Source organism: Eubalaena glacialis, chromosome 15 (genome assembly GCF_028564815.1).
Source record: "Eubalaena glacialis isolate mEubGla1 chromosome 15, mEubGla1.1.hap2.+ XY, whole genome shotgun sequence".
NCBI lineage: Eukaryota > Metazoa > Chordata > Mammalia > Artiodactyla > Balaenidae > Eubalaena > Eubalaena glacialis.
The window spans coordinates 72,823,881-72,849,521 of NC_083730.1; the positions used below are offsets into that span (position 1 = coordinate 72,823,881).

The window sequence follows — 25,641 nt, forward strand, 5'->3', positions numbered from 1 at the left end:
CATAGATCCTTCAGACACTGGCTTTTACCTCCTGGGCTGACTCCAGCAGGAAGTGATGACAATCACGGTTGGTGTTTGCTGAGTACTTTACCTACCAGACACCTGACACTAGTGACTCTCTGAAACATTATCACTGAACCCTTCACACATGCCTGGGAGGAAGGCTCCAGAATTTCTACGCTTAGCTTACACGTGAGGAAGCAGGATCACAGAGGAAAAGTCTCTGGGCTGGAATGTGCGCCTACCTTCTGGCACCCTTGGACCCCAAGGGATCCACGAGCAGCCAGAAAGCTCCGAGCAGTGACCGGCTCCTCTCAGTGAACACCGAGGGCTGGCCAACCTGGAGCACTAGGTGGCCCTTCTCCAAGCCCAGGAAGGCTCATGAACACAGAATTCAACTGGCTGCAGAACTCCAGCCATTTAATAACAAATGCTTCCCTACCCTACCCCCCACCAGAGCACTGGGAAAATCGTGGGTCCAACGGTACGTGTGGGGGAGGGGACGCAGAAAGCCAGGGCAAATGGGAGCAGTCAGTGAGGGGCTGGTCGGGTCCCGCCCCGTGTCGCTTGACCCCTGGGAGCATCGTGTTGGGCCAGGCACAGAGGCCTCTCCTCTGCCCAGCCACCAGCAGGGAGCTCCGTCCGAGCGAGGCTGGGGCTGTCCATGGGCCCAGCCAGAGATCGTGAGAGGAGGCCAGGGCCAGCAGAGGGAGGAGAAGGATGAAAACAGAAAAGACCCTGGTCTGTCACCAAGCCCAGGCCCTCTGGGTCCCTGTGCCAAGTCCAGCCTCCGGGAGCTGGCCTCACTCATGGCGAGGCTGCCGCCACTCACTCCGGCCTTGCCTTCTTGGCCTTCTTCTCAGACCTTACAGCCTCATCGTGGGCTTTCCGCTTCTCCACCAGTTTGTTGGCCTGTGAGGAGGAAGGGGAGGATTACGCTGTGATGGGGGGAGGAGGACGGGGAAGGGGACTCCCCCTTCTGCCACTCAAGGCCACCCCTTAAAAGCAGAGCTTCCAGGAAAGCTAACAGGCAAATTACCAAGGGGAAAAAGCAAACCCCTCTGAAGAGCCTCAGGTGAGGAACCGTGCCTTCACCCCTGCCTTTATGACTCTGTGAAGTTATGGGCCTACAGCAAGTCAGGAGGATTGCAGGCTCCCAGAGCTGGAGGCAACTGCCCCACTGACCCCCTTCACCTGGGAAAGCTGGGGGCCATTCAAACCTTCACCAGGAGCTGCTAGGGTGGGGTCAACCTGGAACAGTCCTTCCCCGGGGCCACGTGGCACGATCTATTCCAAAACAGGTGGCCTTTCAACCTGGCAATTACACTCCTAAGAATTTACCCTGCAGAGACACTTGGAGGTAGGAAGAGAGGTGCTCAAGACTGTTCTCTGAGAACAACTATAAAAGGGAGACGGCCTAATCCTGTCAGCAGGGAACAGGCCATGCACTGTACGACGCCATGGACAGTTCATGCTATGGTTAAATAACAAATACACAGCAGAACCACCTACAGGCAGACCTCGGAGATATTGTGGGTTGGATTCCACCCACCACCCCAATAAAGCGAATACTGCAATAAAGGGAGTCACGTGAATTTTTTGGTTTCCCAGGGCATATAAATGTTCTGTTTATGCTATGCTGTTGTCTGTTAAGTGGCAATAGCATTATGTCTAAAAACACCGTGCATATACGTTAATAAAAAATACGTTATTGCTAAAAAAAACTAACCATCATCTGAGCCTTCAGTGAATTATAGTCTTTTTGCGACAGTAACATCAAAGAACATTGATCACAAATCACCATAACAAATATAATAATAATGAAAAAGTCCGAAATATTGTGAGAATTACTGTCACTGGTGACACAGAGACATGAAATTAGCAAATATTGGAAAAATGGTGCTAAACAGACTTGCTCGACATAGAGTCGCCACAAACCTTCCATCTGTAACAAACTCGTTATCTGTGAAGTGCAATAAAGCGAAGTGCCATAGAACAAGCTCTGCCTGTATGTGTAGCACGATGCCCCCCAAATAACATCTGTGTTATTACATGCACAAAAGAAACCTGGGGGGCTATTACTACAGATCACCCCAAGGGCAAGACTGTGAGCCACTTTTGCGTCCATTACAGAGTTCTGGTGTGCACAGAACTCTTAAAAATATTTTTTCTTTTATATTGAGCATATGTGGCTCTGTGAATGAGAGGAAACAAAACAGAAGCTAAACCAAAACCTCCCACAGTCCCTCCAGCTTCACGCACTTCTGTGAAGTGCAGGCCCCGAGTCTGCTGCAGCAGCTCTGGCCCCCAACCCCAGCAGACTCAGAAACCACCTGGTGCAGGAAGGAGACTGACACCAAGATGCCCAGGGCAGGCAGACAACGTCAGAAAAACGCTAGAAGAGGGCCCAGAGACTGCCCAGCAGAGCCAGCCGGCCTCGAAGCTCAGCTGTGCGGCCCCATCTGGAGCCTCAGGCGGCGGGGAGACTCACCTCGCGGATTTTGCGCCTCTTGCCAAACATGATCTTGTTGTAAAGGTACTTCTCCCGCTTCTTCATCATCATGATGGCCAGGCGCTTGGCCTCACTCTCCTCCTCCTGGGCCAGTCGCTGCTTATCCTCCAGCTTCACTGTGCCCGCCATCACCCTGGGCTTCTGGGGACACAGGGGAGACACTTGTGGATGCAGGTTGACCCCCACCCTCCACCCCCAGCCCCCTGGCTCCCACCCTTCTGGCACCAAGGTGGTCAGTGGGGCTGCTTCCCAGGCCGAGAACCCAATCAACTCCCCGGTACCTTCCGCTCCATCCTCGGCTCCTCCGGGGCCGTCAGTCGGGCCTCTTCCTCCCTTTCTGAACCAGCCTCCTTGTCTTCTTCCTCCTCCACTTCTTTTCCTCCCTCTTCATCACCATCACCTTCATCATCTTCCTCCTCATCCTCCTCTTCAGATTCATTCAAATTTCCTACAAACAGCCAAGGATTCCGAACACCCGGGAGCCTGCTCTTCCCCTTGCGGCGTGAGAACTGGCGCCAGGCACCACCCTCTTTGGCACAGACGTTCCAAAGGCAGAGCAGGGCCATCCCGACCACAGGCCCTCTGGCGCCTCCCCCACAGGCCCAGCTGCCTTCAGAGCAAACTCCAGGCCCCCAACCCCTCAGCTCTGCTGCCTCCCGCGGAACTTCCAGACCATTCTGCTCAGTAACTCTAGACATCAAGTAACACTGGATTATAAGACACAAACGTTTCCTCCTCCTAAGCCACATTACTCCAATGAGAGTTTAAAGGGCTTTGTACCCCTGCTGCCCTGTTCTCTGGAGCTTGCCACCTTTGTAGCCAAGAAGGGAAACAGCCAGGTGAAGCCCCCAGAGCCGAGGCCAGCCTGGAGGAGCCTGCCCACCCCGCCCTGCCCAGCTTCCTTTCACTCACCTGGGTGCTCCCCCCGCTGCAGGGCCAGCAACTTCAGCTTCTCAGGGGGCATGTAATCGCCCTCCTTCTCTGACACGAAGGGCGAGAGGTGTGGAGGCAGCTGCACCCCGGGGAAATAGTCTGCCACAGGAAGGAGGAGCCGGGCGTTCACGGAGTCAAACACCCACTGGGGCTGCACATAGTACCTGCGCAGGGCGAGGGCAGACACAGTCGTGGGGCCACCCGAGACCCCACTGCATCTGCAGGGGCCTGGAGACAGACCTCCGCCCCCAGAAACCCAAACAGGCGGAGGAAGACGAGGGCCTTGGGGGCCTACCTGCCGATGACGGGGGTCTGTTGCCCAGGCCGGTCGACAATCTGGTGGGTGATGCCAGAGTCTGTGACGTCGTATGTGGCCCCAATGCACAGAGATTTGTCCCAGGACACGTTCCCCCCAAAACTCCTACAGGCACAGGGGGAGCCCATGAGGGTACTGAGGCATGAGGTGCCCGCCCTGGGACCCGCTGGCCCACAAGCTCACCCTCCTAGGACACACCTGTCCCCTCCCCACCCCAGGAACCCCCCCTCCAATTGGCTGACGCCTCCAGTGCTGGCCCAGTGGAGACCTTCTGCCCTAAGCTGGTGAGGAAGTGATCCCAGCTGCCCTCTAATGGGTGCTTTCCATGTGCTTGGGGTGTGCTGAGTTTTCCACACCCATTCTGTTGAACCCTCACAACAGCCCTAAGCAGTGGATACTGACGCCAGCCCATTGTTACCGATGGGCGTCCAGGGCTGCACTGTCCAGGGCAGGACCCAGCCCAGTATGGCAGAGCCAGTGCTGTCAGGCTCCCCACCTGATGACAAAGGCCAGGGCCTCCCGGGGCACCTCACGGTTCAGGAAGAACTTCAGACCCTCGAAGAGCTTCTTGTGCTTTTCCTGCGCCTCCAGCTCCTTCCTGCAGTCCTCCTGCACCACCATCTCCTGCCGAGAAAAGGGGCTGCTCACACTATCAGGCCTGCCTGCACCCCACTGGAGGCAGAGGCTGGAGACGAGCCCCTCCCCAGCTTCCTTCTAAACCCCTCAGTCCGCCCGCCTCCCCCACCCCCGCTTTCAGAGGGCAGCGCAGTCCTCACCCCGTCAGCAGGAAACTCATCCACCTCGGCCTCCTCCTCCTCCGCAGGCACCACCACACGGGCCAGACTGGCACTGAGAGAGGCCAGTTTCTGTGGGAAAGAAGCAGGGTTTCAGGGATGCTGCTTGCGGGTAGGGAGGGGTAGGGCTGGCAGTTCTTGGCTGGGTATCAGTGGGTTTGGGTTCTGAGGGCAAGCCCTGAGACCACCTATCTAGCCATGACCGCTTCCATCCCCGCGCCAGGAACCACCCTTCTGGGGGATGCAGGGCCAATGCTGGAAGCCTCTCTCACCTCCATAGAGCTCTCGGAGTCCAAAGCGTAGGTGTCCTCGCTGGCCTTCGCTTCTGCATGGGCCTGACCCTCGAGCTGGGAGGCAAGGGGAAGGTCAGAGGAAGAGGATGCCCCTACCCCCACCTCCACGTGGGGAGAGAGGCCGTGGCCTCTGCCCGGTGAGGAGAAGGCGCTGGGCTGGGCCGGGGCCTACCTTCGGAGGGTAGTGCAGGTTAAGCGACTGGTAGAGGCGGAAGTTGACGAACCCCAGCAGGGTGGTGTAGAACTCGGTGAAGGTGGCCATGACCCTGTAGTCCACGTCTGTTGGGTGCTGGGTACACAGGAGACGCATCAGCAGTGTCAGTGCAAAGACGGCACTGACAACCCATGCGGGGTGGGGGCTCCGGATGCCCAAGGACCAGGAGGTCCCCCAGGGTGGCCCTGCCTTCAGAGCTCTGCCCCAGGAGAAGAGGCCGTGTGGCGTGGCCCCACCCAGGAGCATCCTGGGCACCAGTGAGGCTCTGGACAAGGGTCCCAAGGGTTGTCCTGGAGGCCAGTGCCAGATCCCCGTGCTATAAAGGGGATGCTAGGAGTGAGAAAAGGGAAGCCTTTGTCATGAGGTTCCCAGGACAGGCTGGTGCCCCCGCTCCCTGCCCCAGCTCTCCCCCTCACCCTGCAAGGCAGACTTCTGTTCTTGCAGAAGCCGCTCATGCCTGCTCCATTAGCCAACCAGTAATTTCCATTTACCGTCTTTTCTGGGGCCAGCCCATGAGCACCTGGGGGCCTGGCTGGGAAAGGTGGCCCTGGATCAGCCCATCTGCCTGGGTGGGGGTAGTGGGTGGGCGGCACTCAGCGCCTACGAGCCCTGGCAGGAGCCTTCAGACAGATACTCAGAATTCAGCAACCCTGCCTTGGGCCCGAGCCGGAGACAAAGGCACAACCCGAGAACCCAGGACAGGCTGGGCAGCTGCCTGGCTCAGCCCCAGGGAGCGCCTGAGAAATGCTGCCTGCTTAGGGCATAAACACAGAGCAAGCGGGGGACACGGGAGGGCTCGTCTTAAACCTTGAGGAGTTGATAAAACAAAACAGGGCAAGGATCTGAGACCCAAACCAAAGCGCCTTGACCCTTGAGCAGCACTGCCTGGCACACCAGAGAGGCCAGGCCAGCCTGGCCGACTTCTGAGACCTGGACGGGGGGGATACGCCAAGCGATGATGAAATCAGTAATGATCACAGCAGCCCTTCTGTGCCTGTGCGCCTGTGACGCTGAGCCGTTTCTACATCCTGCGAACAGGCAGTGACTGGGCTGTGGGGGTACAGGGGCCAAGAGGTGCCCCACCTGTCCCCCACTGATACCTCAGTCCTTCCATGAGCATCCACCAGGGCCTTCGACGGGCCTGGGAGCACGTGAGCAGTGACTGCCCCACAGCACAGCAGCCCCCTGGGCCCCGCTACCTGCCTGGGTCCTGCTGCCAGGAGCCCAGCACTGGCTGCACAGGGGCCCCAACTATGACCCAGGACTGGTCCCCCATCCTCTTGCTGAGAGGAAGCAGCGGCAGTGAGCTGGCCAGAGAGGAAGGAGGAACGGGCGGCCCATGCCCATCCCCGTTCCTCCAGGGCCAGCTGTGTGGAGGCCGGCCTCCACAGGGCCCTATTCACCACTGGCAGAACAGACAAAGACCAGTCTGAGCAGTGCGGGAGTGGGACATCAGAGAGAAGGAAGGAGAGGGAGGGGCAGAGAGGAAGGAGGGAAGGCAGGGCAGAGAAGGCAGGAAGGACAGAGGAGAGGAGGGACAGAGAGGGGAAGAAGGAAGAGCACAGACTTGCACACACGCCTGCCCCCAGGGAGTGGGCACAGGCACTGCTGAGGGCCGAGCGCCTCTCACCCACAAAGACCACTGGCTGCCACCAATTGTCACTGCTGCTCTGCGCTCAGCGGGGGTTCCGGCCTGTGGCCTCCAGCCCAAAGTAATCAGCAGCGGCCCAGGGGACCTAGACCACCAGCTCATGCTGGAGCACCCGCTGCCCGGCCAGCAAACCTGCCATCCAGCTGGGTCTCCACTGAAGGCACCAGTTCTCACTCAAGGCACAAGCAGGAAGCAAGGCCAAATGCAGGCCCACAGCAGGATAAGTCAGGCACCAAGCCTGAGACCCTGTGGGAGACTAGAGGCTAACAACCCTCATACGGAGGCCAAACCAAGATTTCTCTCGACGGATCCTGCCAAAAATTCCCCCAGTCTTAAAAAGAAAGATGAGTAAGAAATAGTGCCACTAATAAGTAGTGCTCCTCTTGTGCTCATCCTCTCCAGTCTCACCCAGTCCCCAGCTCTGGGTGGGGCACAGGAGTGGGGGTGGCAGAGCGGGGTGAGGACCCAGCAGGTTGGAGGGCAGGGCCGTGTATGCAGGCAGTGCTCGGCCCCGGTGGCCGCTCACTGTTCGTTCTGCAACCCCCGAGGGCCAAGCACCAGGCACTTTTAAAGCTTTTTTCCCTCAAATCCTCACGACAAGGCTTAGAAGGTGGAAGCACGTTATTAACTGGGCACAGAGAGGTAAGGGAACATGTCCAAGGACAACCAGCTAGCAGGTACTGGAGTCAGGCTAGCTCGGGCTCTTGTTACAATGCTGTACCACACCTCCGCACCGCCCCGGCCGGCACTCAGGAACCCAGCTGGTTCTGCAGGACAGGACGAGCCCCCCTTCACCTACACCATTATCTCTGTCTAGGAAGCAGAGAGGGAGCAACGGTCCCTGCACAACCCTTCCCTGTGGGCACACTCACGTCGTGGGAGAAGGTGTAGGGCGTGATCCACACGATGGGCTGGCCCAGCACCTCGGCCTGGTAGTAAATGCCTTTGATGGACAGGAAGACCTGCGGTGGAGGGGGGACAGCGTGGTGAGGACATGGTGGGGGGGGGGCGGCGGGGGGGGCGGGGGGCTGGGCCCCGCTGGGTGGCCCCGGGCTCACCTTGCGCAGGGCACGGGCGGTGATGACGTAGTGCATGAACTCCACGGCCAGCCGGTGGCACAGCTGGATGGTGTGCACGTGGCACTTGCCGGTCCGTGGGAAGGTGGAGAAGAGGAAGCACATGGAGAGGGCGTCGTCCAGGTCCCGCAGGGCATCTATGAACGTGGGGTACCTGCGTGGCCAGGAGGGCGGCGCTCACAGGGTCGTTCAGCCTGGGCTCTGAGGGGCCCCGATCTCGTTGCCCCACCCCAGGCCCTGAACACGCCATCTCCTAAACAGGGAGCTGGGCAACACCCTGGGGCCTGGCAGCGCCAACCTCCCCACAGCCTCAGGAGGACCCATGGAACCAGGATGTGCCCACTTGGCTCTGAGGGTCAGAGAAATCTGAGTCAGGAGGGGCCAGCCAGGTCTTCAGACACAGAGCAAAACAGAAGAAAGGTCCGCAGGGACCTCTCAGAACAGGAGAGGCACTTGGTTTCCTGGTTCAGAGGCCAGAGCCTCAATCAGCCCCCTCTTGTGCCTCGAAGTTTCCTCGCTCTGCACCTCACAGACAAACCCAACAACCTGGGCCCTTCCTAGAAACAGCACCGGCTATTCTTTCTTAAGCAAGGGCTGAGGAGAAAGGGGTGACACAGAATGGGAACGCCACCATACTGCCACCTAGTGTGCACATGAATCCAGACACTTGCTTTTTTCTTATGCATTTTTTTTTTTTTCATTTGTTCCACAGAACAGCTGTGTCACACTCGTCATCTCTCTGTTACAGGAGGACCTGCTCGGAGCAGGAGCAGTTCGCAGACTGCCTAGCTCGTGGCTGTAGGGCTGGGGTGAGAACACCTGCTGTCGAGCTCCCAGGCCAAGGCTGTTGCCCTGCTAGCCCATGGCTGGCCCGACTCAACGAAGCCAAGTCCACCCAGCCTGGAGCTAAGTGTTCCCAGGGCCAACAGCCACCAAGAGAAGGCAGACATTCAGTTAGCCCGGAGTTTCTGCACCTTACCACCACTGACATTGTGGGCCAGGTTGTCCCGTGTTGTGGGGGCTGTCCTGTGCACTACAGGGTGTTGAGCAGCATCCCTGGCCTCTACTAATTAAATACTAGTAGACCCCCTGCCATCCAAGTCAGGAGAAGCAGAAGTGTCTCCAGACATTGCCAAGTGTCCCCACTGATTTAGTCAACGAATGACGGGGACTGCTGAGAAGGATGGGCAAGAAACAGTTGAGATCAGAGGTGTCCAGCCACATCTTCCAGGACTGACCATGCACCCCACGCACAGCCCCAGGACTCCGGCTCTCTCTCACCACAGGGCCTTTGCACTTGCTGTTTGCTCTGTGTGAACCATGCCTCCCCTGGCTGGCTCAAATGTCTCCCCCCAGAGACCTCCTTTGACAAGCCTGTAACTAACATGCGTCCTCCAGCTCCCTTCCTGGAGAGCATCCCTCGTGGCACTTGTGTGGACTTGCAACCATTAGAACAACTTGCCAGTTTGTTTTCTGGTCTGCTTCCTCCAACAGGACGCCAGCTCTGTGAGCAGGGTCTCGGCCCCGTTCCCCACTGTACCCCCAGCACCAGGTCAGAGCCCCCGGCTCACCGCTCCTTGACGATGTGGTCGAGCTTGTAGTTGGGCTTGTTGTCCTTCAGCCGCTCCACCGTGTTCCACTCACTCTTCCCATAGGCTTTCCGCAGCTTCCGGACGAACACCTGGGAGAGAGGAGGAGACTGCTGATGTGGGGCCAACGGCTCCCGGACACCCCTTCCGTGGAGGAGGGATGCTCGGGGCAGGAGGGCTCTCCTACCACGGCTGTCTGCCGGCATGATCTGCCCCCTCAGCCCGGGGTTTGCACAACAGCCACCTCCACGGAACAGCGAACCTGACCCAGGCTGACGACAGAGCCACCCCACTGCATCCCGCTGACAGATGAACAGGGATAAGCATACAGACGGGCTGACTCCACATGTTTACGTGAAAGTATAACGTTTTCAGCCCTATTTTCCAACTGAGAAGTGAGACAGACCAGGGCCAGGAGGCTGGGCCAGAAACACCAGTCCGCATGTGTGTGAAACAAGCCTCGGACCCACGTGTGGGGCTGGGCCACACGAGAAAACGCAGTTGAGGCCAATGGTGGCCCCAGAAAGTCCTCTAAACTGACCAACTGCCTCCCCTGAGCACTTCTTCAGAGGCTCAGAGGCCACCTCCGCTGAGACTGTGAACAGCAGCTCTGAGACAGCCAGTCCCAAAAGGGGCCCAGTTCCAATGCAATGAGCTGGGGTGCCTGGAAAACCCAGCAGCAGGACAGGTCCAGCCACCCACCTCGGCCGGCTCTGGCGAGAGGGCTGCCAGCAGCTGTATCCCACAGCCTGGCCCTGCTGCTCGGCAAAGGCTACAGTAGCAGCAGTCTACTTTCAATTATTTGCATTTGGTATAATTAGGTTTCTACTTTCCCTGTGGTATTTAAGCATTTAATCATTTCTATTTGAGGAATGAAAAGCTTGGTCTCCTGGGAACAATTCCAGAAAGAACCTGAATAGGAGTGGTTTATTTGGGCAGAAAACACACCAGAGAGCCCCTGAAAGACCACAATCTTTGCCTCAGAGGCAATACATTTACTCTTTTCCAAAAGAACCAGGGGAAAAGTATGACAGGTAACGCATTAATCATTGGCCAGGTTCTACGTAAATGATTTCCACACCTAAGATCTCAGTCAATCCCCCCAACACACTTTTGAGGTAGAATTACCTCACCCTATGTACAGGCTTGCTCAGAGAGATCAAACAATTTACCCAAGGTCAGTGTTAGTGGCTCTGCATAGAGCTGGGAAGGGCCCCATCCAGACCCTAGAGCCCAGGCCTCACCTTGTACTCCCGGAACTTGTTGACAATGGGTTCATGGAGGAGGAATCTGATGTCTTTGATAAGGTAAAAGGTTCGGGCTGCCGTGGAGCCCTTGTTGACCTTCTTCTTGTGTTTGGGTTCATGGGGATAAATGCCCTTCAGGATGCACAGCCGCCTGGAAGACAAAGGCCACTCCTTCTATCAGCAAACGTGCTGAGCACTGGGCACGCTGGGCCTGGAAAACTGCAGTGAACAGAGAACACAGGAGCCCTGCCCTTTGGAAAACTCACATCCTAGTGCAGGAGTCTGACAGTGACAAGTTCCCGACAAACATAGTGCAGACAGTCCCAAGCACCAGAAAGGGAACAATCAGGATACTGACAGGGGCCAACTGGCAGGTACCTCTTTTAGCAAGGAGAGTCAGGAAAGGCCTTGCTGACAAATCAACATTTCAGCCACACAGAGGTATACCTCATTTTATTGAATTTCACTTTATTGCACTTTGCAGGTAATTGCATTTTCTTTTTTTTTTTTAAACAAATTGAAGGTTTGTGCAACCCTGCATTGAGCAAGTCTATCGGTGCCATTTTTCCAACATTTGCTCACCTTCATGTCTCTGTGTCACATTTTTGGAATTCTCACAATATTTCAAACTATTTCATCATTATTATATTTGTTATAGCAATCTATGATCAGTGATCTTTGATGTTGCTATTGTAATCATTTTGGGGGCCCCACAAATAGCACCCATACAAGATGGTGAACTTTATCAATAAATGTTGTGTGTGTTCTGACTGCTCCACCCGACCTGCCATTCCCCAGTCTCTCCCCCTCTACTCGGGCCTCTCTACTCCCTGGGACACAATATTGATATGAGGTCAACAAATAACCCTACAGTGGCCTCTAAGTGTTCAAGTGAAAGGAAGAGTCCCACGTCTCTCACTTTAAATCAAAAGCTAGAAATGATTAAGCTTAGTGAGGAAGGCATGGTGAAAGCCAAGACAGGTCGAAAGCTAGGCTTCTTACACCACAGCCAGCCAAGTTGTGAATGCAAAGGAAAAGCCCTTGAAGGAAATTAAAAGAGCTACTCCCGTGAACACATAAACGATAAGAAAGCAAAACAGCCTGATTGCTGATATAAAGTTTTAGTGGTCTGGACAGACGATCAAACCAGCCACAACATTCCCTTAAGCCAAAGCCTAATCCAGAGCAAGACTCTAACTCTCTTCAATTCTATGAAGGCTGACAGAAGTAAGGAAGCTGCAGGATAAAGTCTGAAGCTAGCAGAGGATGGTTCATGAGCTTTAAGGAAAGAAGCCGTCTCCATGACATAAAGGTACAAGGTGAGGCAGCAAGTGCTGATGTAGAAGCTGCAGCAAGTTATCCAGAAGATCTAGCTAAGATAATTAACTAAACAACAGATTTTCAATGTTGATGAAACAGCCTTATATTGGAAGAAGATGCCTTCTAGGACTTTCATAGCTAGAGAGAAGTCAATGCCTGGCTTCAAAATTTCAAAGGACAGGCTGACTCTCTTGTTATGGGGTAACACAGCTGATGACTTTAAGGTGAAGCCAATGCTCATTCACCATTCTGAAAATCCTGGGGCCCTTAAGAATTATGCTAAAATCTACTCTGCTTGTGCTCTGTAAATGGAACAACAAAGCCTGGATAACAGCACATCTGTTTACAAAAAACAACGTCAGGGGCTTCCCTGGTGGCGCAGTGGTTAAGAATCCACCTGCCAATGCAGGGGACACAGGTTCGAGCCCTGGTCCAGGAAGATCCCACATGCCGTGGAGCAACTAAGCCCATGCACCACACCTACTGAGCCTGCTCTAGAGCCTGCGAGCCACAACTACTGAAGCCCGCGCACCTAGAGTCCGTGCTCCGCAACAAGAGAAGCCACCGCAATGAGACGCCCACACACTGCAATAAAGAGTAGCCCCTGCTCGCCGCAACTAGAGAAAGCATGAGCAGCAACGAAGACCCAAAGCAGCCAAAAATAAATAATAAATTAACAAAACAAAAAACATGGTCAATGACTATTTTAAGCCCACCCTTGAGACCTACTGCTCAGAAAAAAGTTTTTTGTTTTTTCAAAATATTACTGCTCATTGACAATGCACCTGGTCACCCAAGAGCTCTGATGGAGATGTACAATGAGATTAATGTTGTTTTCACGCCTGCTAACAAAACATCCATTACGCAGCCAACGGATCAAGGACTAATTCTGACTTTCAGGTCTTATTAATTAAGAAATACATTTCATAAGGCTATAGCCACCACAGACAGTGATTCCTCTGATGGATCTGGGCAAAGTAAATTGAAAACCTTCTGGAAAGGATTTACCCTTCGAGATGCTGTTAAGAATTTTCGTGATTCAGAAGAGATAAAAATATCAACATTAACAGGAGTTTGGAAGAAGTTGCTTCCAATCCTCATGGATGACTTTGAGGGGTTCAAGACTTCAGTGGAGGAAGTAACTGCAGATGTGGTGGAAACAGCAAGAGAGCTAGAATTAGAAGTGGACCCTGAAGGTGTGACTGGATTGCTGCCATCTCATGATAAAACTTTAACAGATGAGGAGTGCTTCTTATAAATGAGTGAAGACAGTGGTTTCTTGAGATGGAATCTACTGTGGAAATTGCTGAAATGACAACAAAGAATTTAGAATATTACGTAAATTTAGGTGATAAAATAGCAGCAGGGTCTGACAGGATCGACTCTAATTCTGACAGAAGTTCTACTGTGGGTAAAATGCTGTCAAACAGCACTGTGTGCTACAGAGAAATGGTTCATGAAAGGAAGAGTCAATCGACATGGCAAACCTCACTGCTGTCGTATTTTAAGAAACTGTCACAGCCACCCCAGCCTTCATCAACCACCTCCTTGATCAGTCAGCAGCCGTCAACATCGAGGCAAGACCCTCCACCAGCAAAAAGATTACGACTCACTGAATGCTCAGATAATGATTAGCATTTTTTAGCAATAAAGTATTTTAAATTAATGCATGTTCATTTCTTTTAGACATAAAATTACTGCACGCTTCATAGACTACAGTATAGTGTAAACGTAACTTTTATATGCACTGGGAAACCGCTCCATTGTGATATTCACTTTATTGCAATGGTGTGAAACCGAATCCACAATATCTCCAAGGTCTGCCTATAAAGGACAGAGGAAAGAGAATCTTAAGGACAGAGGCTGTAAGAGTGGGAAGTGCTGGGTGCGTTTGGAAGATGAAGAGTGAGCCAGGCAGCAGGACGCAGGCTGTGGAAGAGTCTAGACTGGACTCTCCAAGGAGCTGAGAACCACAAGCTGCAGGATCAGGGGTCACTACTGCCTGAAGGGAGAGGATGGGTGACAAAGACCCAGATAAGAGAGCAGCAGTGCATTGTACCAGTGGGCCCATTTTGATGACTCAGGGTGGCACGACCCAGTTCTCCAGCTTCCCCATGGACCACACCTGGCAAAGCACAGCTCACTAAAGCAAAGCCAGGCAAGAAAGAGAAGGAATATCAGAATCCCAGATAGAGTTTGCAGCAGTGCAGTTAAGAGAGGGATGTGGCTGAGTTTTCACTGGCCAGGCACCCGAAGTCCCCCTCTCCTCTCCAACCTCACCTGAAGTCGGCCAGGCTCAGCTGCAGCTTCTTCCGGGCTTTGTTTCGGGTGATGTAGTTGGTAGCAGAGCCTCGTTCATACTTGGGGAGGATAAAATCAATTCTCTATTAGCAATGATTACAATGACAGAGAGCAACCTCTGGACATTGCTCATGCAAGAGGCGACTATTACTCTGGATAAATGGCCAAGACGCTGTGGGGAGGGAGCGCTCCTGCACTGTCCCTGCAGTTGTCAGCACAGAGGAGGACACATACATCTGCACAATGCGGGACCATGAGGTTGCTGTGGATCAGGTGCTATGCCAAGCACTTAGTAGTGGCTGTAAGTACTGACCATTATGATTTGCACACATTATTCATTTAATCCCCACAACACTGTGAGGTGGGTGCCATTAAAATTCTCATTTCACAAGGGAGGAAAACAGGCTCAGTAAAATAACCTGCCCAGGTCACATAGCTTTTTAAGAGCTGGGGCTGGATTCAGACCTAGGTCCAAGTCCAGAACCTGAGTGCCTCATCCACTAAGCCAGTGTTCTCAACTTCTTTTTCATTATAACCACCCCTCCACCACCAGAGGCCTTTTTAGACCTTTTCTCCTCTTTAATCACCCTCTCTCACAGTCCCACAAAATGTTAATACCACAGATATACTGTAGATGTTTCTGTAATGTAGTCCTTCTGAGGGCTACACATCATTGTAATATCTAAGATGTCCCCCAACCAATTTCTGTTCCCTTCGGGATGACACCATCCAGTTGAAAATGCACGCTCTAAGCCACACAGCCTCTCTCCTTCCTCATTCATTCAACAGACAATAACAAGATCTCTACTATGTTCCAAGTGTTTAGCTAGATGCTAGGAGGGTAATAAAGACAAAAGGCCTGGTCTCTACCTGCCCCCAAAGAGCATGTTGTGTTGTGCAACCATCTGGACATCTGTGGTGCTAAGACGCTGCCTCACACTCACACCTCTGTATCCCTGATAGAGCAGCAGTGCACTGTACCAGCTCCCTGCAATGCTAACCAAGCACGTCCTTCCCAGACAAGGTCTTCCTCTGGATTAAGACATCATAGGCCTCGATGGCCAGGTCCAGCTCTAAAGGGACAAACCTGTAGCCTCCTGAGGGGTATGTTTATGAAAAATCCCACAGTCACGAAACATGCCCTTCATTCATTCTTCCCTTTAGACATTTATTAATTGTCTACTGGGGATCAGGCCCGTGCCAAGTTCTGGGGATACAAAGATGACTTTCAGACTGTCTTAGGGAAGTTGCTTTCATTAAAATTGTTTTCTATGGCCCTACACTGTCACCATTCTTATTCTTTCAAACATTAAGGGGATAATTAAAGTCAACTAGGGTGACTTTACTCCCTGGGTGTATGGGGGTGGATCCAGCATTTTGGGCTGTTAGATGCTACTGGCACCTAGCGGGTAAGAGGCCAGGAATGCTGCTAAACATCCCACAACACACAGGACAACCCTCCCCACAACAGTTATCTGGCTCAAAAATGCCAAAACGGTTGTGAAACCCTGCTTTAAAAACTGTCATGATTTGTTGGGACCTCCCTGGTGGTCCCTCCAGTGGTTAGGACTCCGAGCTTCCATTGCAGGGGGCCCGGGTTCCATCCCGAAAGCCGCTGGGTGTGGCCAAAACAAAACAAACAAACAACAACGACAAAAACTGTCATGATTTGTTTACATATCTGCACCTGTGTCTCAAAGTCAGGTTTTCAATGTTATATCTTTGTAGTTCCAATCACTAGCACTTAGCTCAATAGCGTGCTGGATTAAAAACAGACTGGCAGCAGAAACTTTCCAGCTGACGGAAACAATCGAGGCAACTACATCTTCCTCATCCTCACCCCCTCTCTAATCTCTTCATGCCATCAAGGTGATTCTCCATGCAGCAACAAGAACAACTCCTTGAAAAACGGATATTACTCCCCCTTTAGTTGATTCTTACTGCTTTTTGAATAAAATCCAGTCTCCTTACTGTGCCTGACAGGTCTTGCATGACCTGGTCCCTGTCCAACCCCAAATTCACCAGATGCCACTCTCCTCTGGGTTTACTATACCCCAGCCAAGCTGATATCCTTTAATTCCTTGCACACAGCAAGCCTTTTCCACCCGAAGGCCTTGGCACTTAGTTTCCGCTGCCAGGCTTGTTTGTGATCGTTTTATTTGGTTATTTACTTTACTGTCCAACTTCCCCACTAGAAAGTGAGCTCCACGAATGCAGGGACCACAACTGGTTGTTTATGTCTCCATCCCCAATGTCCAGGACAAGGCCTGATTCAGCAGAAAAGGGAGTCACAAGTTTCAGAGATGATGAGCTCGAAATAATGGTGAGCTCTACGTAATGTTCATCACTTTCAGTAAAGCTATCCTCTGGCTCGGCCTGTTTTGGGGTGCAGCTTTGCTTGGTAACCTCAACGCTCTTTCACAGCTCTACTCCAGGGTTCTTTCCCCTATTTTACAGAACAAGTACTGCTGTCCTCGCCCATCCTCGAACCCCTTCTGCCTGTTGTCTCCTGCCGCGTTGATCCCAGCCGCTTCTGCACCCACGAGGATTCAAGGCCGGGGAAAGGCGCAGCCCCCGGGCTCCATCGCTCCCGTCTCCTACCTCCTGGGGCACCCCCGTCCCCCCTGGGGCACCCCCGTCCCCCCTGCCCCGGCCCCGCCCCGGCCTCTCGCCCATCACCTTCTTCTTCTCCAGGCCTCCCATGGCTCCACGCAGAAGGATCTACAAGCACCGCGCGAACACCACCACTTCCTCCCGCACGTGCCCTGCCTAGGGCCCCGAGGCCCCCACGCCGCCGGCCTGCGCGGGCTGTCCAAGGAGGTGCCTGAGCAAGTCTACTGAAAGATGAAATTTTTCTCCTAGAGATTAAAACTAAATCCTCTGAAAAAAATCTCTAAGACAGCTCTTTCGGGCTCTTTCTCATCGGTGAGCCTGTTACAGACATTTTTAATGTTTAAGCAAGGGCGTATATTCAGGCATTTCTATAATCATCCTGATGACGAGAGCTTGACGTTATGAGCCCCGTTGCATGTTGGGATGGAAAGGGGCGGAAGGCTTAGAGGAGGCGCAGCGCCTTCTGGGACGCAGAGGGGAGCCGCACTCCGAGGTGCGGGAGCGCGAGTTGCGTTGTCATGGTAACGGTTGCTGGGCGTCGTCGGAACTTGTCTCCCTTGTCTGAGAGGCCGCCTTGGCGGTAAGAGAAGCTGGGCTCGCTTCGCCGTTGGCCATTGGCTTTTACTTTTGTCCGTTCGCTGTTACCGGGATAAACAGAACAAAAGCAGACTTTTTTCTTCACAGAGGTGGAGAGACTCGAGAGGCCACTTATATTTTATGAGCCTTAGCGGAGGGTAGAAAAATGACGAAAGACCAAGCAGCATTACAGAACTCGTGGTATATTTAAAATGCACATTTAACACGTTTGAGCTTTTAATATGTATACACAAATTTCGTAGTGTGTTCCTCAAAGAATAATTACAAGATTTATACAAATATTCACACCAAGTGGTGTGGTCTGGGAAGACGGTAAAATTTGTAAAATTTGATGTTTTCTTCTTTCAGGCCTCTAAACTCCATTTGAAGATTGCCTCAAATTTTTATTTATTTATTTATTATTTAATTTATTTTTGACTGCTGCGGCACATGGGATCTTCACTGAGGCATGGGGGATCTTTCGTTGTAGCTCACAGGCTCCCCGTCGTGGTGCGTGGGCTTCTCTCTAGTTCCGGCATGAGGGTTTTTCTCTCTCTAGTTGTGGCGCTCTGGTTCCAGAGCGTGTAGGCTCTGTAGTTTGTGGTACATGGGCTCTAGTTGAGGCGCGAGAGCTCCGTAGTTGTGGCGCACCGGCTTAGTTGCCCCCAGCATGTGGGATCTTAATTCCCTGACCAGGGATCGAACCTGTGTCCCCTGCATTGTAAGGTGGACTTTTTACCACTGGACCACCAGGGAAGTCCCAATATTGCCTCAAAATTTTAAATTTGAGGCCCTGTGAATGTGACCTGACCCAAGGTTGTGGTCATAGAACTCGCCCTTTAAAGGTAAATACAGACATTAAGCACTGGCTAGTGCTTGTTTTGAACAATGTGCATTTTATTATGTACTTTCAATTAAAGCTAAAATAAAATAAAAACCTAGTGATTCTACAAACAGCGAAAAATGAAATGAAATGAAAACCGGGTAGGGGAAGGTGAGCTGGCAAAACTTTGAACGAACTTGCCAGAGAGGTGTGAGGAAAACCAGGGTCATGTGGTGCTCACAGCAGAAGACCAAGGAGTGTTCCAGAAAGGGGGCAGTAGAGAAGGAAGGATGGCAAAGATTGGTGCCACCATGAAAGTTATAAAAGGTGCAGAGGTGGTGGTGTCTATCACATCTCTGTTTAATTCATCAGTCTGGTGCCTGCAGAAACTGGATTGATTCTGGAGAATGACTATAGATTACTGTGCACTCAACCAAGTAATAGCCCTGATCACAATTGATGTGCTTGAAATTGTTTCATTGCTAGAGCAGATTAATAAGCCTTGAGATATGTGGTTTGCTGCCATTGATTTAGCAAGTTCATTCTTTTACATTCCACTTAGAAAAGAGGATCAGGACTTTCCTGGCAGTCAAGTGGTTAAGACTCCACGCTTCCAATGCAGGGGGCGCGGGTTCGATCCCTGGTCTGGTAACTAAGATCCCACATGCTGCGTGGTGCGGCCAAAAAAAAAAGAGGATCAGAAATACTTCTCATTCTCATGGAACTGACAATAATATTCATTTAGTTTTACGTTGGGGCTATGTTAACTCTCTTGCCCTCTGTCATAATACTAGTCTGAAGAGATCTGGATCATCGGAACAGCCCACAGATGTGACACTGATCTGTTACATTGATATCATGCTGATCAGACAGGACATGTAGAGAGGGCTCTGAAGCACGTCCTGGCTGCAGAGCAAACCGTGCCCCACTTGGACCATCGGATCCAGCAGACCCTATGGTGTTGGTGGAGTCAGCGGAGGGAAAGATGCAGTATAGAGCTTATGGCAAGCCCCAGTGGGAGAATCACAATGCAGAACTCTGGAATTCTTGGGCAAGGTCATGCCACCTACTGCAGAGAAGTATACACCATTGAAGAAATACCTGCTGGCTTGTTACTGAGCCCCGGTAGAAAACAGCTGGCCATTGGTCATCAAGTGACCAAGTTCAGAACTGCCAATTATGAGTTGGGTTATTTTGGACCCTGTGAGGAATAAAAGTAAATGGGCCCAGCAGAGGTCATTGTAAATATAATCAAGTCCTCCTGGGACCAGATGGCACAAGTAAGCTGCATGAGCAAGTAGCCTAGGCCTCCTGTTGCACACAACAGTTGCTCCAAAATCCCTTACCTGTTTGCACCTAAGCCTGTATGGAGGTCCCACGTGACTAGCCGAAAGCGAGGAGGAAAAGACTCAAGCTTGGTGTATGGACAGGTTGACTCAGTGCACAGGTGCAAAGCAAAAATAGACCACAGCTACATAGCAGCCACTTTCAGGGTTGGTCTTGAAAGACAGTGGAGATGGAAAATCTTTCCAATGGGTGGAGCTGCAAGCAGTCATCTGCTTTTTATGGAAGGAGAAGTGGCCCAAGTTGAAAATACAGATAGGTTCCTGAGCAGTGGTCAGTGGTCTGGCTGTCTGGAAGGGGTTCTGGAAGGGGATCTGGAAGGAAAAGGACTAGAATGTAGAGATAAGGAGGTCTGAGGTAGAGGCATATGGCTGGATGAGAGAAATAGAGAAAGCGCTGAGCCCCCAATATGCCACTATTCCTTGAGGAGACCAACTGGCCATTTGATAATTCAGCTACAGTGGGCCTTTCTGTCCTGGAAATGTCACCAGTTTGTCCTCAGAGAGAGAGATACCTAACCTGGGCAAGGGTCTGCCTTGTCTGCCTGCAGAGTCTCAGCCAGAGCCACTATTCAGCAGCCTATGGAATGCCTGATCTACAAGCATGGAATCCCACGTATCATAGCCTTCAATCAGGGACCCGTTTTACATGCAGGGAGGTGTAGGAGTAGGCCCATGGCCTTGGGATCCCATGGATATGCCACCTACTGCACCATCCAGAGACATCCAGCGTCACAGAATGCTGGAACAGCCTTCTACAAGCATAGCTGAGGTACCAGCTTGGAGGAAATACTCCGTGATAAGCCAACCCACTTACTCCCAATGACTCACTGGGAGAATATTGTGCTTCCCATTCCTGTAACTCTGAGCTCTGCAATGTTGGAGACCCTGGTCCTCAAAGAGGACATGCTTTTCCCAGGGGACACAGAAAGGGTTCCATTGAATTATAAGTTATGGCTACCACATGGGTACTTTGACCTTCTTGTGCACAGAGACCAGCAGGTTTGAAGAAGAGTCACTGTACTGCCAGGGGTAATTGATCTTGAGCAGCTGGAAGAGGTCATACTGCTCTACACAATGGGGATGGGACAACACGTGCAGAACCCAGGTGAGCTGCTTGGGAGCCTCCTGGTACTCCATTGCCCACTGCAACTGAGAATGGACACATGAATTACCCCTGGCACGAAAAGAGTTAACATACCAAGGGTTCACGACCCTCAGCAATAAGGTTTGGGTTATGCTATCATCAAGACCTGCTGAAGTAAGAGCTGAGACTCAGGTGAGTTTAGGATGGATGGTGGAAGAAGATGAATACCAACTGCAGCCCTGAGCCACTGATCAACCAAAGCAATGGAGGTTGTAGTTTATTCCAGTAGCATCCCTTTTCTTAGGTTCCACTCAGGAAGAGAGGCCCATGGAACTATCCCTGAACCTGTGTGGAGAAGTAAATGTATGTGGTGCAAGGGGTGGACTGTAGTGGCTTCAAAACATGCCTCTCAGGTCTCCTACTGTGGGGAGCACAATTGCCAGATCGCCCCAGCTGTGCTCTGAAATCCATCGAGTGCTAGTGCGAAGGCTGTGCTTCCCATGGGCTCCCAGCCAATGACTGAGCACAGCAAGGATACTGAGGGAGGCCTGGTCCTTGGAGGCACAGGACTCCTCTGCTGGGTGACTGTTTTGTGTCAGTCTCAGCCTATCATCGATAGTGATGCTATCAGCTAGGAGTGCCTGGGGGGCCTGTACTACCAGTGGGAACCCTCCCCACCCCAGACATTTCCCCGACTGGAGCGAGTGTCGTGGATGGACCAGTCCTTGTGGTTCTCACTGTGATTGCAAGATACACCTCAGCAACAACCATTAGGGAACTTTGGGGGGAAAAAAAAAGGTTTATTACTCACAAGTCCTGGAGGGTACCTGGCACGTCTGGGGCCACACAGCAAGGTCACAGGTAGAGAGAGAGAGAGCATGCACCTGGGGTTTTGCCTTTATTGGGGTTGAGGATGAGGTGCCTAGGGTTTCACAGGTTCACTCTTTATTGGCAAATTTAAAACAGAAGAGCCAGAATTAGGACACGGGAAGGGAAAAGTGGGGTCACTCAAGCAGTCAGTTATGTAGGTTACCCAGGACTTTCTAAAAGGGGAATTTTGGGGAATTCCCTGGGGGTCTAGCAGTTAGGACTCTGCGCTTTCACTGCCGAAGAGACAGGTTCAATCCCTGGTCAGGGAACTAAGATCTCACAAGCTGCTGGGCTAAAAGAAAAAAGGGGGGGAGGGACTTCATGGGTGGGGGCAGCCTGTCTCCTTATCTATTTGTTTAGCTAGTAACTGTGTCCCGCAAAATGTTTGAGGTGCATGTCTTTGAAATGAATGCTTCAGCAATCGAAAGCTTAATGTCAGGCACTTACAATTAAAAAAAAAAAAAAAAGCTTACTGTCAGGCACTTACACTACAGTAACTTTTTTTTTTTTAATTTATTTTTATTTTTGGCTGCACTGGGTCTTTGTTGCTGCGCTCAGGCTTTTCTCTAGTTGCGGTGAGCGGGGGCTACTCTTCGTTGCGGTGCGCAGGCTTCTCATTGGGTGGCTTCTCTTGTTGCAGAGCACGGGCTCTAGGCACACGGGCTTCAGTAGTTGTGGCACGTGGGCTGAGTAGTTGTGGCTTGCAGGCTCTAGAGCGCCGGCTCAGTAGTTGTGGCACACGGGCTTAGTTGCTCCGCGGCATGTGGGATCTTCCCAGACCAGGGGTCGAACGTGTGTCCCCTGCATTGGCAGGCGGATTCTTAACCACTGCGCCACCAGGGAAGCCCCACTACAGTAACTTTGATCCCAGGGCTTGCCATAGGCCTTGCTGAAAGTTTCTTAAATCTCTACAGCATTAATTATTAGAGAAATGCAAATCAAAACTACAATGAGGTATCACCTTACACCGATCAGAATGGCCATTATCAAAAAATCTAGAAACATAACTAATAAGAACCTGCTTTATAAAAAATAAAATAAAATTCAAAAATTCAGAAACAAAAAAAATCTAGAAACAATAAATGCCAGAAAGGGTGTGGTGAAAAGGGAACCCTCCTGCACTCTTGGTGAGAATGTAAATTGATACAGCCACTGTGGAGAACAGTATGGAGTTTCCTTAAAAAACTAAAAATAGAACTACCATATGACCCAGCAATCCCACTACTGGGCATATACCCAGAGAAAACCATAATTCAAAAAGACACATGCACCCCAATGTTCACTGCAGCACTATTTACAATAGCCAGGACATGGAAGCAACCTAAATGCCCATTGACAGACGAATGGATAAAGAAGATGTGGTACATATATACAATGAAATATTACTCAGCCATAAAAAGGAACGAAATTGGGTCATTTGTAGAGATGTGGATGGATCTAGAGACTGTCATACAGTGAAGTAAGTCAGAAAGAGAAAAACAAATATCGTATATTAACACATATATGTGGAACCTAGAAAAATGGTACAGATGAACCGGTTTGCAGGGCAGAAATAGAGACACAGATGTCGAGAACAAACGTATGGACACCAAGGGGGGAAGTGGCAGGGGTAGTGGTGGTGGTGTGATGAATTGGGAGATTGACATATATACACTAATATGTATAAAATAGATAATAAGAACCTGCTGTATAAAAAATAAATTAAATTCAAAAATTCAAAAAAACAAAAACAAAAAGACATGTACCACAATGTTCATTGCAGCACTATTTACAATAACCAGGACTTGGAACCAACCTAAATGTCCATCAGCAGATGAATGGATAAAGAAGATGTGGCACATATATACAGTGGAATATTACTCGCCATAAAAAGAAACGAAATTGAGTTATTTGTAGTGAGGTGGATGAACCTAGAGTCTGTCATACAGAGTGAAGTAAGTCAGAAAGAGAAAAACAAACACCGTATGCTAACACATATATATGGAATCTAAAAAAAAAAAAAAAATGGCACTGATGAACCTAGTTGCAGAGCAGGAATAAAGAGGTAGACATAGAGAATGGACTTGAGGACATGGGGTGGGAGGGCAAAGCTGGGGCGAAGTGAGAGTAGCATCGACATATATACACTACCGAATGTAAAATAGTTAGCTAGTGGGAAGCAGCAGCATAGCACAGGGAGATCGGCTTGGTGCTTTGCGATGACCTAGAGAGGTGGGATAGGGAGGGTGTGAGGGAGGCTCAAGAGGGAGGGGATGTGGGGATATATGTATGCATATGGCTGATTCACTTTGTTGTACAACAGAAACTAACACAGTATTGTGAAGCAATTATACTCCAGTAAAGATCTATTAAAAAAAAAATCTCTCTACAGCAGTCTCAGACCTCCCTTACCTATTTTCTTCCTTCCCTCTCTCCTTCACAGGGGTCAGACCTGCACCATAGTCTGACAGGTCCGCTGGCTTCCTCTGGTTCCCTTTCCCTTTACACTCATAGAATTTTCCCTGATCAATCCTATGCACATCTAATACCATCTTGGCATCTGCTCTTGGAGGACCAGGACTAACACAACCAGTCATAGATTTATAGCTTGATTTTTCACAGACCAAATACACCCATATAAGCAGCACCCAGCTCAGGAAACAGAACATGACCAGCACCCAGGAGCCTTCCCTGCAGTGCTCCCTTCCAGTTCCTATCCCTCAAAGAGAATCACTAATCAAATTCCCACATCATACCTTAGTTTTGCCTATTTTTCAACTCTATGTGGACAAAAAAATGTTACCTGCTGTATCAGTAAAGAAAAAGGATGTTCCTGCCATCAGGCCATCAGCCACTGTGGCAGCCTCACTGGGCATCCTTGCTACCAAGTCCGAGCTCATACTGCTCACTGCACGACAGGCCAATAAATTGAGAGATGAGTTGTTGGGGCAAGGAATAGCGACTTTATTCAGAAAGCCAGCAGACTGAGAAGATGGTGGACTCATGTCCCAAAGAACCATCTTGCCTGAGTTAGAATTCAGGCTTCTTTTATACTAAAAGGGGAGGGAGTAAAGTCAAACATTTCCTGGTTCCGGTCAGCCTCAGGAGGGGATGTGTTAGTTTCCTCTGTCCTGTAGTCATTCACAGGTGGGCCTGGTCAGGATGTGAGCTAAACAAAGGGATTTTTAGCTTAGTGGTCATCACCTGGGAGGCAGGGGTCCCAGAGGTGGGCCATTATAATTCAAGCTTATAGGCAACATCCCTTTAGTGATTAACTTGTAATAGAATTCCCTATTACACCCTGAGGGGATTCAGAATGGAGAAAAACAGGATACTGGCCCTAGATAGCTAAGGTGTATGTCAAAGGAATGATTTCAATGAGCCCAGACTCTTGCATCTTCCCATACACAGAAAAGCACTAAATTCATTAACTTGAGATATCTGTTTTCTCTTTAATTAACAGTAATCTTTTGATGTTCCAACTACCTGGGCTTTTTGTTGTTTTTTGTTTGTTTGTTGTTTCTTTGTGTGTTTTTTGTTTGTTTACTTTTTTGCAAAAACTCCTCTATGTATCCTGGCTCCTCCCTTACCTCTTCAGAACAGTCCCTTAGAGTTATCTGAGAGGCTGTCTCCTGGGCTTAAGTCTTCAGAAAGTCTGCTAAATAAAACATAATTCTAAACTATTTTTTTAATATTTATTTATTTTGGCTGTGCCGGGTCTTAGTTGTGGCAAGCGGGATCTTCAGTGCGGCATGTGGGATCTTTAGTTGCAGCATGCGTGCGGGATCCAGTTCCCCGACCAGGGATCGAACCTGGGCCCCCTGCATTGAGAGTGCAGAGTCTTACCCACTGGACCATCAGGGAAGTCCCAATTCTAAACTTTTAAGTTGTGCATTTTTTTCAGTCGACAGTTATATCAATTGAATCTCATAGTATGGTTTGTCAAGAACTGTGAAGAGTCTGAGATGTTACTCCACTCACACAGATACGTAACTTTTATATGTGAATACTGCAGAAACATGAGGCTTCTGGGTCAGGGAACAGAGCTCTATCTTGATACTCACAACCAGATTAACAGCCAGGGTAACATTGCAGCATCGTTCC

The 25,641-nt window shown here is 50.8% G+C and overlaps 1 protein-coding gene and 1 non-coding gene across 3 annotated transcripts; both read right to left on the reverse strand.

Annotated features, from left to right (window-relative positions):
- Positions 1-393: 393 nt before the first annotated feature.
- On the reverse strand, positions 394-17,021 carry PES1 (pescadillo ribosomal biogenesis factor 1). Of its 2 annotated transcripts, none has more exons than XM_061169971.1 (15): positions 16,926-17,021; positions 14,226-14,305; positions 10,623-10,776; positions 9,361-9,470; positions 7,772-7,943; positions 7,586-7,675; positions 5,021-5,137; positions 4,828-4,902; positions 4,538-4,627; positions 4,258-4,385; positions 3,741-3,866; positions 3,425-3,609; positions 2,794-2,960; positions 2,492-2,650; positions 394-912 (listed from the first exon to the last, which is right to left on the reverse strand). In XM_061169971.1, exons 1-15 carry the CDS (start codon positions 16,947-16,949, stop codon positions 829-831), a joined length of 1,761 nt encoding a protein of 586 aa, XP_061025954.1. In that variant the 5' UTR covers positions 16,950-17,021; the 3' UTR covers positions 394-828. The 2 variants fall into 2 exon arrangements, with proteins under 2 accessions (XP_061025954.1, XP_061025953.1); XM_061169970.1 differs by having other exon boundaries at positions 2,492-2,653.
- Positions 17,022-25,328: 8,307 nt separating this feature from the next.
- Positions 25,329-25,401, reverse strand: TRNAE-CUC (transfer RNA glutamic acid (anticodon CUC)). Its single transcript has one exon. It is a non-coding gene; the product is annotated as a tRNA-Glu (tRNA).
- Between the last annotated feature and the right edge of the window lie 240 nt (positions 25,402-25,641).

Excerpts from the sequence above, each read along its gene's own strand:
- PES1 (XM_061169970.1), bottom strand. The coding sequence starts at position 16,949 with ATGGGAGGCCTGGAGAAGAAGAAG. Across the intron at positions 7,676-7,771 it reads CCGCCCGTGCCCTGCGCAAG|GTCTTCCTGTCCATCAAAGG; the intron begins GTGAGCCCGGGG and ends CCTCCACCGCAG. Across the intron at positions 4,903-5,020 it reads ACCTGCACTACCCTCCGAAG|CTCGAGGGTCAGGCCCATGC; the intron begins GTAGGCCCCGGC and ends CTTGCCTCCCAG.